Below are 15093 nucleotides of genomic sequence, written 5' to 3' on the forward strand. Positions count from 1 at the left end.
CAAATCTCCATTACTATCTGTCTGACGTGGCTGAATAGCTTATTCTTTCTGCAGATGGCTGGCTACTCAAGCAGGATGCTAGCAGTCATGGGACACGAGATTATCAAATGCATAATGTGTTCTGATTTTCTTTGGGTGATTTTTTAAGTCAGTCTGCTGGCTAGCGAACATTTAAGGATTGTATAGGAGTACTGCAAAGCTTATGACTGACTCTTGTTTAAACTTGTTTTTAATGGAACGATTCAGCCATTCAGAATTTTTATTACGTTTATCATTGCAAATGCATAATTCGCTCTTTTGCAATCAAGGGGATCCAAGATGAGGAACTAAAATATATTTATCAATGTAGATGATTTTTTTTTTTTTTAACTTGCTTGCCTTGTTCGGAACTTTGGTTCTTTCGTAAGTGGCAATAGCATATTATGCTGATGTACATGGAATGATGGATTACATTCAGCAATATATTGGAGTTATTGGGAATGTTTTGTGGGAAGAGAGAACATTACACTTACCTTTTGACTTGACTTACCCTTGACTTGTTTCCATCTTTTGTTACAGTAATCACAAAGAGCAGACACACACACAACTCTCAAACATTACAACTGAATGCTGCCACATTCAGTTCCCAGTCATCACACCTGTTACTACAGATAAAAGTACCGGAAGTGGGCCCTTGTGCCCAATACCCCCACCTGAAACGTTCATAATATCATCTGGGTAACTTGGCTGCAAACCCTTGAGGCAAAAAGTCGGTGTCAGAAAGTGCTCTATTATTTTGGGAAAGGGAAATCCTTCGGACTTAATGAACACACTCTGTTTCGGTATCAATATAAGTCTCCGTGAAACTCTTCCTAGTCCTTGATAACTATGCCACCAGTAGCAGGCAATGTTTGCAGCTCTATCAACAATTTTTAATGTGGGGAAAAACACAATGAAATTCCTAAAGCAATTTAGAAAAAAATAATATTTTAATCAATGTGGCTAAAATAGGAGAAGGGGAACTGGCGATGAGAAAAGGTAAATTGTCATTTAAAAATATCAGTTTGCATTTGATTGTGGCATAGGTGATATTTCAAGCAGACCACGATGAAAAGGAATTCGGATACACCAAAGGTGTAATTCTTATCAAAGTTCTTACCTTCTGATCTTGGTTACTTTTTGGAAGTCCGAATCCTCCAACAGAGCAAGGTCAAAAGCAGATGCATGTGAATGTCCCTCGAGGCTGATATGTTGCTGTTGAGCTCCTGATGAAACAGTTGGTTTTGGCTCCAAGACCTCCAAGTAGGGCAACACTGGACTTCCTCGCTGACTAGGTTGCTTCGTTGCTGGATAGGTGGACTTAGTCTCACTTTTCTCTCTATTGTGGGGAAAATCCCTCCTTGTCATTCTTGTGGCAACAGGGTCCTCGGGATAGGGTTCTGAGAAACCTGTCTCTCTGCAACAAAGGTTCCTGCAGGGTCCAGTACTCTGTGGTCAGGTGTGCCCTCTTGGTGTTAGGAGTCCCTCTGCCATTTATGTCACTGAAGAAGGCAAGCAGGAAATCTTCCATTGGACAGCATTTTAGTCCCCGGGTGCCAGCAGGAGTTGGGCGTCCTTGAGTCTTCTGGGGAGGCCTTCTTCAGATGTAGTCTTCCCAGGATCAGGAATGTTCTGCAGAGGGTGTGGCAAAGTACTAGGATTGTATACTATCCAGTGTCTACAAATATTACCCTGTGCCCAAATCATTTTGCAGCACCTCCTCTTTTCTTTTCTGTAAATGTTCCCAGAAGATCTAAATCCAAAAGGGCTAACCTATTGTTCCATTTGAAGGGGTTCTGATTGTCCCTAAACCACTTCTGTGTTTGCATAGATCATGTTTAAGACCAGTTTCCATCCTGCTAGGACTTGAGCCAGAGGGTTGAGGACAGCCCTGTGGATAAATGGGAGCAAATCTTGTCAGACCCCTTTCACATTTCCAAGTCATGAGATAGTATGAAGGCTGTCCTTTGTCATGATGGCTGCCTCCGCCCCACCCAAGTGACTATTCTTGGCTAAACAGCGAGTCGGTGACCGCAGCACTCCCTTCTTTCCTTGGCCTGGAGGATGGGCTATTGTCCTGTGGCCAACAGGGTGGGTAATTTTAGTGAGGAATGCGTATTGGGCCTCCGGAGATGAGATGAATGCAAAACTGGTTGTACGCAGTTTTGGCTCAGGCAGGACAAATTTGTTTTATATAGTTAGCTTTTCACTACAAGTCATAACAAATCTAGATTTTAGGTTTGCCAATTTCAGTTTTTCTTGTGGCCCTCTGGCCCTAAAGTCTTCATATGAGAGAAGGGAGGATCCTTATACTTGTAAAATGTGAGCTGCTGTGCTTGAACCATAAATAGTGGAGGGGGAGGATTGGACGTGTCCATTTCAGGACAGGCGTGTGAGGGTCAACTGATATGATTGAGGAGAAACTAGTACTGCAGAGGCAGGGAGGACGAGCTGCCTAATCATGTGTAAGTAGTGTGTATTTATTTTCTCTCTCTTTTGTGATGTGATCCTGTGATTAATTTTCTCCGCTTCTAGTCCGGAGAAGGATAAGAGATTTGGACCACAGCTTCTGGCAAAGTCAGACTCTGATAGTTTGCCTCAATTTTTTAAAAAAAGTTTCTGAATTGAACAAGAATGTCCGATGTCTTTCTAGTTGTTTATAATCTGTTATATTGAATTCCAGTGGGTTCTCTTTATCTATAGTCTTCCAGATTTTATTATGGTATTCATATTTTTGACTTTTTAAAAATCTTTTTTGATCGTATTGTATTTAATAATTTTTTATTGTAGATAAAAGGTTGGAATTAGTATAGTCTACAATTCTAAGTAGCAGTATACAAAAACATCAAAAGTACCTGAAAATGTAGCATTTTAGGATTGTCACCTGTGTACAAATTCAGCTCCTTAAGCCTTATTCTTTGTTTAAATCTCTTTGGTATCCTACAAAGGAAGGGGGCTAGGAGGGTCTACAAAAACCAAAAGTCCTAAAACTATTTTTGTGACATTTCGGAGATGCATTCTGGGATTGGTGATAGAGAATTACCTTGTACCGTTTGTTTTTATCATAAGCATCCAGATGGTCAGAGAATGTGTTTGTAAGGAGGAAAGATCAAATTTGTGGAGGTGTGCGGGGGAGGAGGGGGGATGGCTTGCATCTGTCACTCTCATTAGTGTGGAGGGGTGTGTTGGGTGCTGGCTTAAATGGTGCATCCTAACTGGACCAGACCCTTTCTATATAATCTTGGCAAATGTACATTACTCATTCTCCATACAACAGAAACTCAAATATTACAATTGTTTAGAGTCTCATTCAGGAGAACCATTGCTGCACGCCCTATGTTGCAAGTAGGGTTAGAATGGAACCAACCTGAAACAAAGTAGGGGTAACAGAAACGTCAGGTTTTCGTCCGTGTGCATAAAATCCCCAACTATTGTCTGGGTAGTCATGGCTGAGAGCATGGAAAGACATTCAAATAAAGTCAACATTTCTGTATTTTTCAATAAAAAAAATATATATATACACTGGGAGCTGGTGCATTCTGTCCTTATGTATATTTAAAAATCTTCAAAACAGAAAACTGGGCGTCCTAACCATAATGTATAAGGATGTGGAATTCTTGTCTCCCAACATATTGTTTGGGTCAAGAACAAAAATATATGAACTATACATTGAGGAAAACCTTGACACTGGGATATCCCCCCCCCCCTTTTCCAAAAGGAATCTTTTTTTTTTTTTTTTTTTACTGGCCTTCTATATTTTTGCAAAAATTTGGATTCCAACGATTCGTATGTGTGTGTCAAATACTACTTTAAATTACTTTCTAGAGGAGATATTGTAGATGTGTCTTATCGACATCCAGTGACCACACCAAAATAAGACGGGAAAGGACTGCCTCTCTAGACAGCCTTTGGAGCACCGGGGCAGGGTTGCAACCCAACCATTTTAGGTCTGCGTGTGGCACTGTAAGTAAATAAAGAGTATTATTGCGGAGAAGTTGAATAAGATCTGTCAAGCGATGGAAAGGATGGTGTCCTCCAGTGGTCCATGTAGCACATGGGCTAACTATCACAGAATAGCTATCAGTGGCTGCTGGAAAGGTTTTCCACTTGTGGACCATCACTTTGGCAAGGTAAATATTTGTCCAACCCTCTACCTTGCTCAGCAGTGCTTCGCCCAGAGAAAGCCTTCTCCATACTAGTGCTTGTCATTAAACTAGGTTTGATGGCAGCTCCATGCGGCGTATGTGCTGAAGGGGCAGCTCCACCAAAAATTTTGGGAATATCCACTGATGATGTGAAGAATTTCAACTTAGATTAACATATTTGATGTGTGAAAATCTGGCATCTTCCAGCTCTGCTGAAACTAGAGTTGGCGCCTGTTGGGTATTTACGGAGATCGGCGACAAATTAAATGCCCTGACCTGTCATTGAAGCATGTGTACTAGAGTGGAAATGAACAAATACTGTCCCTAAAATCAGACACACTGAAACTCAATCGAACTAAAACTCCCACTTTCTTTTTTTAAAATGTTACTTTTTTATTGAATACTGACCAAGGCAGTTGGTCGTAGGCTTAGTGCTCGGTACAGTATGTCAAATGTAAATGTAAATGTCATGGTACTTATGGTATGCCTCTTCCCTTCCTCCAGAGTCATGTTCCAAGCTCAAAACCTATATAGTTAAGTTATTGTAGGCACAGAGCCACTGAGGAAATAGTATTTTACCTACTGTATCTTACAGTGTGTTAAAGAACAGTGTCTACAAATGTAGCTCGCCCTAGCATCCCCTGGAGTGGATGCTACGCTTCTGCCCATGGGAGCCATCTTAAACTGTAGCGGCTGGAGCCATTTCACACGTGCAGCTCTACCCTGCTGGAACAGTGTGGCCGATGCGCGGAACAACTGAAGGGATGACCGGAAATGACAAAATACTCCAAGCCCTTGGAAACTGCACCAGCCACCCTGGATGCCGCCATTGAGCCCAATAATGAGTATGGCCCAAAAAGGATGCATTTTCGCTGGACATTTATGTTAATATTGTAGGGGATATTGTTTCGACATTGGACCTAAAGGGTTCTTGTAATCTAAATCATTTAATCCAAAATGAACTCCATGATGACCTTTCAAGTCGTTAAGCCTATCTGACGTGGGAATTAGACCATTTTGCTTTCCGAGTCACAAAAAATAGACTTGGCGCAAGAGGAAAAACTGTTCACAGTCTGTACCTGGGCGCTTGTATTTGGGACGCTTTTCACTATATTACCAGTCATCCTGTTGTACTGTGGTAGCGGTTTGTACTTCAACATACAGGATTGAGCACACATATAGCTGCAAGAATGTGCACATATTGATCCCATAACTTCTCGAACTGGCCATTTATTTATATTGAGTTTATGGTTAGCTAAAGATTTAAAAAGCAGAAAGGAAATTTAGTACAAACCAATCATTTTAATTGTGTTTTTGTTTTTTTGCTACTAAAATTATACCTGGGCAGGTGTGTGAACATTGTAGCAATTCAATAAATAATAGTATTAACTGATCCATTCAACTTTCTGAGACCGATTTAATCGAACAAGAAGTGATTTAAGTGTGTGTGTCTTGCGCCTAGAAAGTCGCATTGACTTCTTTGTAGTGAATTTGATGAGACTGGTCTTTATAGGAAGAAAGAGAGCAACATATGTTTAAGCAACTCTGCCTGGACATCAGAGGGAGCCAGACAGGCTTAATAAAGTGGGTCAACCTGCACATTTGTTAATGCTATCCTGCCAGTTTAACCCTTAAATATGAACTATTGGGGCCAGTACAAAGTAGTGCCCATGCCACCAACATCCCAGTCCCCATTTCTAGGTTTGATAGGCTCATCAGCTGGGCATGTTCAAGAGAACACTTCACTGAGGCTGTGTTTTTTTGGTTTTAGTGAAAGGCCTGGAGAAAGGCGGAGATGGCTACCGTGCACACTGAAATGACCACCGGATAGCTACAGAGTTAGGCTGGAAGGGATAAGTGCTGCCCCACCTCCCCCATGGCTGAATGTATTTAAATGCACTTTGATGACGTCTGCATAAGTATCCGGAGATGTGCACGGTGTTTCTTTTCTTGCAGGCTCACTGGGTCTTTGCCAGGGGTGATGCAATAGGAGGCACTGCAGTGCTGGCGCTGCGTCAGCTGAAGGTGTGATTCGCCTCATGCATCATGATCAGGGCCACTGGAATCATGCAGCGGGAGAGGGGCAAATCATGCGGAAAGAAACTGCACATTATGTGGCATTGTGCGGTGCATCTTGTGATAGTATTATTTCATGATTCTGTCATTTTGAAACTTGTTAACTCTGTCTGGGCATTAGTTGAACCTCATTAGTACCAGTTTAACACCCAAATATAGCAACAGGCTATAGAAAGGTGACCAGTCAACCTTTGCAAGGGTTCTTTCACTGTTCGAAAACATGTGTCACTGTGTTATGCTAACTTTTTGAACAATTGGAGCTAGAAATACATTTTTTTGTTAAAATCTGAAGATTATGTGGCAAATGATGGGTTATGCGGCAAATATACAATTATGCGAAAACCGCTGCAGCAGCACAATCTCATAATTCCAGTGGCCCTGATTGTAATGTGGCTAGACTTAGGGGCACCGAGTTACAGGACTTTTCCCTCGCTCCTCTTTTAAGAGATTATTTGCATCCAGAACCCCTGTGCACCATGCTCCGGCTCTTGCCTGTCTGAGTCTGGTTTTATTTAGTTGTCAACAGAGCTAGAGGTGGGTGACATCGGAGAGGCGGTGGAAAAATATCTAAATGTATCATCGTTCAGGAATGGCAAGGGTTGCCCCTACAAAATGGCAGATTTTAATGTTTGGATAGACCATCAATCCTTTCTTATCCTGGAGTAAGGGTGTTGGCTTAATGTCTCTGTAGTACTGGTGTTGGGCAGCCCGAAGCGCTTACCCAGAGATCTCTGTAGCCCCTTCTAGTGATGGGTTTCTGCTGCACTTCATACCGGGGGTTGTACCCTGAATATGGTGCCTTCTCGCTAATGCTTTCTCCTGCAAACGCTGGACATAACCGTTTGATGGCGCCGCGTTTTTAGCAAAATATTCCCTCCCAAGCCCTTCGCATCCTGTCGATTTGCCCAGTCTGCGAAGCAAACCTGCAAGGAATTGCTTCCCGTCCCTCCTGCCTCCACCAAGTCCTTTCTTCCTGCATTGCCTGAGTCAGCCTCATGCAGTTTGTATCTGAAGTGCAGCCTGCTAATTACCAAATTGATCCCTGTACTCCCTTCTCAGTCCTGCTCCATAATTTATTCATCAAGCGTCTGCACACTCGAGGGAGGCTTCCTGAAAGAGAGACTGTCCGCTGGCCAACTGTGATACTACATGCTTTGAATTTACTGCTGCATGGATATCGCTTCAGGCGTGAAAACCAGCTTGTCGGCTCTTGGCCATTGTGGCTCAGTGGTCTACGGTCATATGTCTCATTCAGCCTACTCTGGCTTCTTTCTTCTGTGGCATGAAGTTTCTCTTTTGGCATTTATGAAGGGTTCCAGGGCTTTTTTGGCATGCAGACAGACCTTTTGGCTAAGGGAAGAGGTTGTGCATTGTACGGCCAACTTGGCAGCTATGCATTCGGCTAAGGGGATGGGGTGGGCTGAAGATGTTGTGAATTGTACGGCCAACTTGGCAGCTATGCATTTCAAAACCCAGTGAGATGGAAAGAAAAATGTATGCTCTTCCCCTAAAAAGATTACCAGTATCCTGTGGGCATAGATCTCCGTATTCGTTTTCAACAGGAATGGTGTTCTGTCAGACCTTGTGAATCCTGAATATCCTCAAGTTACGCTTCAAAGTAACGAGCATTGGTAATGCATTGGTTTTACCTGTGTGATGAATAAAAAGCTGTTTTTATCAATCATTTTCCAAAGAAGGAAGGATCTTCCTGACAAGTAACAAGGGAGTGGAGAGGATGTGGTGCAGCGGGCAGAGCTGCTGACTTAAGAGCTGGGGATCCCAGTTCAAGTCTCTACGGCTCAACATCTTATGATTCTGGGCAAATCACTTAATCTTCCGGGTGATAAGTTGCTATATAAATGTGCTTCATGCATGCAATGTGACGAAAAAGCAAAAAGAGGCAAAACTTTATGAAAAAAATAGTTCACCAAAGCAGACGAGGAACAAGCATCAGTAAGTGCAGGAAATAAGCTACAGCCAATATAAATGTAGGAAAAGAAAGTGGCACTCACAGGAACCAATGAAAAGCCAGGTAGCGGGATGTAATCCCATTTTATGTTTATATTAAAAATAATAGATTTCACAAGCACGGTGCAAGCCCTGTGCAGGAGAAACCTAAAAAGGTATTCCTATTCTCCAAATAAGGAAAGTCATCCGATATCTGAGTGGGGAGCTATCTTGAGAGGACAAAAGCCTACCTAGGTAAGGCTGCTGACCTGTTAAATGGCCACCACCTTCAGAGGCTTCGTAATTCTCTGACAAACTGCAGTTTATTAAAATAATTCTATTTTAAACCAGTCCTACATAGAGGACATTGAAGTATAGAATAGGTGTCTTGTGTAGCTGCACTTTATTGGGTTGGGTGTATTGTCTTTCTTTTCTTAGGGAAACAGTATTCACTCCCGAGGAAGGTTTATGTGCACACTGTGCTTTCTGTATGTATTGACATGGATTCCTTTTGACTTTCTTAGGATCCAGCCGTGACGGAGCACAAGCCCAGCAACCAGTATGCGACCCTGGATGTTTACAACCCTTTCGACGACAGAGGGGTAAGAAACACCTTTGTTAATTCAAGTCTCCTGCTGCCAGTTCATTATATTGTAATGGTAATTGTGGGCTGTCGAGGCGAAATGCAGGCCTCTGCAACCTCCACGCTATCATGCCTGACCCACCAAAAAACAACACAGCCAACAAAATCAAACAGTCCCTCTTAATTTTCGTGTATGTGTAACAAAGCTGCTGTTAACTTTGCTGCAATCATCTTGCGTTTGTTAGTTCTAGGAATTTTCAGAGTGGGCACCTATCATTCACATTTTAAGCTTATTGTGCTTAAATGTTATGTTATGTTAATTGGATTTATAGAGCACAGAGGCTACCCTAAGGTGTTCTGACGCTGAAATATGGGTTTAACTTATTTAACAGAATCCAGTTGCCGCAAGGAACAAAATCAGCGCCTTATTAAGCAGTTTGACCACATGAAGCAGTCATAAGGCTGTTGCTGTGTCCCCCTCCCTTAAACTTGATTTGTCTTTTCATAGTCCTCACACAGTCCTCCACATAGTTTTTGATGCCAGTGGATGATGAACTAGTACCATTTCACCCTCAGTGCCAATGGCGTTCATGATTGGCTAAGCAGCCACCAATAATAATTTCCTTACCAGAAGAGAGAGACGACGAGGTGAGTAACCTGTCCTGAATCTGCACTAATGGCTCACATATCTTGTGTCTTTTAAAGCTACAGGGATAGCAGAGCTATGTAACAAATTTCCCCCAGAGCCCTAATGGTGATCCATTAAGACTGAGATGACAATCCTTGTGCACCTGCAAATACAGAACTTCCCCTGTTAACCTCTTTTTCAGGACAGCACCTTGTTCAACCAGATTTTGGTATGTAACATAAACACCCTAACCTAGATTTCTGTCACCCTTCCTGTACCTTTCATATATTCTATTCTGGCCAGCCTTAAATAAGCTTCTATATTAAAGTATTCATCCTGGTCTCCATAATTGAGCCAGCTCGTGCCTTTTTACCGACCATCCGCATCCAATGGCAGATTAATCTTTGCTCTCATTATTGAGATCTTATTGCAACAATGCCACTGCATTAACCCCTTCGAAGCTAATGACGAGCTGGGCTCGTCATGGCGCTTACCTGCCGTGCGCTGATGACAAGGCCAGCTCGTCATAAAACAATGTAAAACAATAATGTGCAGCACAGGACGGGAAAACGCCTAGCAGCCATGTGGTTAAGCTCAGTCCAGGGCCAACATTAGGCCTGCTTTAGTCCAGTCTTCCTGCTTCTGTGATGCACAATGGATCATCCAAACCTACAATTTGTGACCACTGATACTGTGCCGTCTACTCTTCATAACCTGTTTTATTAGACAACTCTAATGCTGCCCGTCTTACTCTGTCCTGCACCTAAAAGAATGAGTTCCAAACTGTTGATATCCCCTGCCACATTTGCACAGTATTTACAACAAGGGGTGGTGAGGGACAGAGTCTCTGAATTAAGCAGAAAGCTCTCACCCAGTCAAGAGATCAGGGCTAGATCCAACACCGTTTTTTAGCTCACTGCACCATCCCAGTTTCAGAACCTGGCTGTATGCAAATTAGTCTGTTCCTGTCCCAGTGCATGATGGGAACAGGGCAAACCAAACTACAGAAGCCAATTCTTACACTGGGAAGGAAACAAGCTCCCGGGGACCGGTTTCTGGCATTACAGCCGTCTTCGGCCCGGTTTGCTTGAATCCTGATGGTGCAATGAGCAAGGGTCTCACATCTGAGAATACCCTTCCACGCTTAGGGTGGACAAAAATATTTACAACAAGGGGTGGTGAGGGACAGAGTCTCTAAATTAAGCAGAAAGCTCTCACCCAGTCAAGAGATCAGGGCTAGATCCAACACCGTTTTTTAGCTCACTGCACCCTCCCAGTTTCAGAACCTGGCTGTATGCAAATTAGTCTGTTCCTGTCCCAGTGCATGATGGGAACAGGGCAAACCAAACTACAAAAGCCAATTCTTACACTGGGAAGGAAACAAGCTCCCGGGGACCGGTTTCTGGCATTACAGCCGTCTTCGGTCCGGTTTGCTTGAATCCTGATGGTGCAATGAGCAAGGGTCTCACATCTGAGAATACCCTTCCACGCTTAGGGTGGACAAAAATATTTACAACAAGGGGTGGTGAGGGACAGAGTCTCTGAATTAAGCAGAAAGCTCTCACCCAGTCAAGAGATCAGGGCTAGATCCAACACCGTTTTTTAGCTCACTGCACCATCCCAGTTTCAGAACCTGGCTGTATGCAAATTAGTCTGTTCCTGTCCCAGTGCATGATGGGAACAGGGCAAACCAAACTACAAAAGCCAATTCTTACACTGGGAAGGAAACAAGCTCCCGGGGACCGGTTTCTGGCATTACAGCCGTCTTCGGTCCGGTTTGCTTGAATCCTGATGGTGCAATGAGCAAGGGTCTCACATCTGAGAATACCCTTCCACGCTTAGGGTGGACAAAAATATTTACAACAAGGGGTGGTGAGGGACAGAGTCTCTGAATTAAGCAGAAAGCTCTCACCCAGTCAAGAGATCAGGGCTAGATCCAACACCGTTTTTTAGCTCACTGCACCATCCCAGTTTCAGAACCTGGCTGTATGCAAATTAGTCTGTTCCTGTCCCAGTGCATGATGGGAACAGGGCAAACCAAACTACAAAAGCCAATTCTTACACTGGGAAGGAAACAAGCTCCCGGGGACCGGTTTCTGGCATTACAGCCGTCTTCGGTCCGGTTTGCTTGAATCCTGATGGTGCAATGAGCAAGGGTCTCACATCTGAGAATACCCTTCCACGCTTAAGGTGGACAAAAATATTTACAACAAGGGGTGGTGAGGGACAGAGTCTCTGAATTAAGCAGAAAGCTCTCACCCGGTAGCTTGTCTCCTTTCTGGTAAAGAATTGGCTTGGTAGTTTAGTCTGCCCTGTTCCCATGATGCACTGGGCCAGGGACAGACTGATTTGCATATAGCCAGGTTCTGAGCTGGGATGGGGCAGTGAGATAAATAACGGTGATGGATCAAGCCCTGATCTTTGGACTGGGTAAGAGTGGTCTGCTCAATTCAGACACTCTGTTCATCACCACCCCCTTTTGTAAATCGATTTTGGCCACTATAGGTGTGGCAGGGTATACTCAGACATGAGTCCCTTTCTCACTGCTCCATCAGGATTCAAGCAAGCCGGGCCGAAGAGGCTGAAATGCCAGAAACCGGTCCCCGGTAGCTTGTCTCCTTTCTGGTAAAGAATTAGCTTGGTAGTTTAGTCTGCCCTGTTCCCATGATGCACTGGGCCAGGGACAGACTGATTTGCATATAGCCAGGTTCTGAGCTGGGATGGGGCAGTGAGATAAATAACGGTGATGGATCAAGCCCTGATCTTTGGACTGGGTAAGAGTGGTCTGCTCAATTCAGACACTCTGTTCATCACCACCCCCCTTTTGTAAATCGACATTTGCACAGTGGCATCTTCATGACTATCCTGAACCGGTGAGACTAATTCCTTCTTTATGGTCAGCCCTTGACCCCGTGTTCTCTCACCCTACATTTGCTGGGGTGTCTCCATATTGCCCTAGATTAGATTCCAGAGTCACTCATTTGCCCTTTCTTGTCTGCTCTATTTTGAACCTTCAAGGTCCTGAAACCCCACCTGTCTTCTTTCACTTAGCAATATTCACCTCGCTGGCGTTGACGTTCCTTTTTATTGCGGGTACTGGTGGCTCACTGATTCTGAGCAGACCCAGCAATGCAGCAATCTACTTTGCTCCAAAAAGCTTTAGGATGAAAATACAGCGCATGCCAATGACCAGGAACCCATTCATATCCTCCAGCACCACTCAGTGAGCTGCAGAGTTGTTGGTTCTTCGACCACTACCCATTCCTACTATTCTGGTATTTGCTTTGTACATCTAGCCCATCAGTCTATGGCCGCCTTTGGAAAATCCCCAACCAAAAAAGGTAGTGGTATCATCTTTGACAAGCCGATAATGCTCTCCCTCTCAGCCTCTCTACCTGTCCTGAATACACTCTTCATACTTATCCCGGGCCAGGGCTGTTCGGTCCATCTGGGAGCACAGAACCATGCAAGCCCAAAGGTGTTCAGGAAGGAGGACTTTTCTGCACAAGATCGGTTTCTGAGAGGATTAATGTTAAAAAACAAGAGTGCATCAGCAATCTCTATCCAATAACCCTGAACAAACTTTCTGAAGGAATTTATGTTCAATTGCAGGGGTTCCAAGACCACTTCTCCCTGGAGCTTTGAATATTCCCCTGCTGGTTCTGTGCTGGTTCTGTACTTGCACTATGGATCAAGTGATAGACATGCGTTGTAGTAGGTGGATAACACCCACATTCTTTCATCCCTCAAAGTCTGAAATGATTTAACCAATGCAGTGGCTACCCCGATGAGTAACCCCTCCAGAAAATGTATGTTGGAGCCCAGTGACTTTTTCCCCCACCACTGTTGCTCACTCATTGTTCTCCAGCACTGCACCCATGTCCCTTTTCTTCCCCTTCAAAACGTTTCCCTTTAGAATTCGTTTAGACCCTTAACCCTCACTTTATCTGGCTACTACACCACAGAGAACTCTTCTTCCTTCCCCCTTTATACTCCACTATAGCCACCCTTTAATACTTTACTGGTCACAAGTCTTTCTTTCTCCTTTCTATTGATGACCGGTAGCTTCCCATGTTGGCTCTGTCATTTACCTATTGCTGTAACAATTCTTGTGTCTTATCTTTCCTTTTTTCTCTCCTTCCCTCTGGCTTTTGCACACATTTGCCCTATCACTCCTTTTCTCTGTCGCCTGCCCACTGACTGCCTCTTCATCCATTTTGCAATGCGCGTTAAACTTTGAGAGTTAGTCGGGTTGGTTTGAGGTAGGCACAATCTTCATTTCTATCTATTCATTGCACTACTCTACCTTACCTCGATTGTTCTTATTCTGCACTGGTGGGTTAGTTTCTTCCCTCTTATGCATTATGGCTGACATTTATGCTACTTATGCCTCGATTTCAACTGAATCTATATGAGAACAAAAAATGAAAAAACAGACAAATGCACCAAAAAGGAAGACTGCATGCCGATAAACTTTTCGATGAGCTTTACTTTGAATACAGCAATGACCCAACTGTGAAGATGATACACTGCATCACACCTATTCCCATCACTGGTTCCAGCTTTATTCCGAAGACTCACTAATACAGTGGCAATAGCATGGTCTGGACTTATAAAACTACCTGTCTAACCCTTACCTTACATTTTCCTAATTTTAACTCCCACTGCCCTTAAGTTAATCTCACATTGCCTATTCATCAATAATGTGCGTATATATAGCAAAGAAAATATAAATTTTCTTCATTTTGCATTTGTCATTCCATCCTGTGTTCATTATAGGGAATCTATTGTCATATAAGACTGTTTCTCTGCCCAACGGGAGGCTTTCTCACTAGAGTCCTAACTCTCCAAGCTGCCGTTGCCAAATCCTGACTGCTCCTAGCCAGGAGTCCTTTGTTACTCACTGAGGATAGCAGCATGACAAGAGACCCCTCTCTATGTAATACTGTAATAACAAAACTCTGCTAAGAGAATTTGCGTAGACGAGTGAGTTATTCATGAATAAAATGAAGTGCTCCTTAAAATAATAATCTTTGTGAAAAGTATTGGTATTCCTTATTGCTTAAGAACTCTACAAATATCAAACCAAAATAGTAACGTGTTGTTCGGGATCAAAGTGGTGTAAATACAAATGCTGGTTTGAACATGCCATTCTAGCATCCTTCACAGGAGCCCAACATTAGCCCTTGATGGAGAGTCCCTTTTGAAGGAGCTACCTTGGATTTGCCTTAGTCATGAAGATTGAAGTTAAAGTGTTTATTACGTTTAGATTAGCGTTTCGATGAATGGTCAAAATTTACAAGAGGAATACTTCTCAGGCCTCGAACACTTATAAACATGTTGTCAGACCTGCATATCTACTGACTTAAAGAATCTACTTGACCTAAGTGTAATGCTCTTGACCCATAAACTGGTCTCAAATTGTGTGATCCTGGGCGAACATTTTATTTCACAGTCACCTTTTTCTTCGTTATCACATATGAGAACACCTTCAAATATGTAAGTTAAGCATGTCTGCCGCACATGTGCATATTTAATACAAATCTAGCCACATATATGATGCGCATGACCCCTGACTTGCCTCTTAGTTCACTAACCCCATTTTCATAAGGACTGGGGCAGGAAAGTTTCTCAGTTCATGTTTGAAAACTTTCACTTTGAATAAATATATAACTAAAGCATGAAGTTGGAGCACA

The 15093-nt window shown here is 43.2% G+C and overlaps 1 protein-coding gene across 2 annotated transcripts in view; it reads left to right on the forward strand.

Annotated features, from left to right (window-relative positions):
- LOC147661229 (secretory carrier-associated membrane protein 3-like) overlaps nt 1–15093 on the forward strand; it is an 84901-nt gene that overhangs the window by 30132 nt on the left and 39676 nt on the right. Inside the window, exons 1-2 of one of the 2 annotated variants that reach the window (XM_086951222.1) lie at nt 2378–2483; nt 8711–8788. Coding sequence is in view for 1 of the 2 variants with exons in the window: in XM_086951221.1 (XP_086807347.1) it covers nt 8711–8788 (78 nt within the window). In the remaining variant the exon portion in view is untranslated. Of the gene's footprint in view, nt 1–2377; nt 2484–8710; nt 8789–15093 lie in introns of those variants that run through there. The other variant, XM_086951221.1, reaches the window with a different exon arrangement.

Source organism: Lissotriton vulgaris, unplaced genomic scaffold (genome assembly GCF_964263255.1).
Source record: "Lissotriton vulgaris unplaced genomic scaffold, aLisVul1.2 SCAFFOLD_791, whole genome shotgun sequence".
Taxonomy (NCBI): Eukaryota; Metazoa; Chordata; class Amphibia; order Caudata; family Salamandridae; genus Lissotriton; species Lissotriton vulgaris.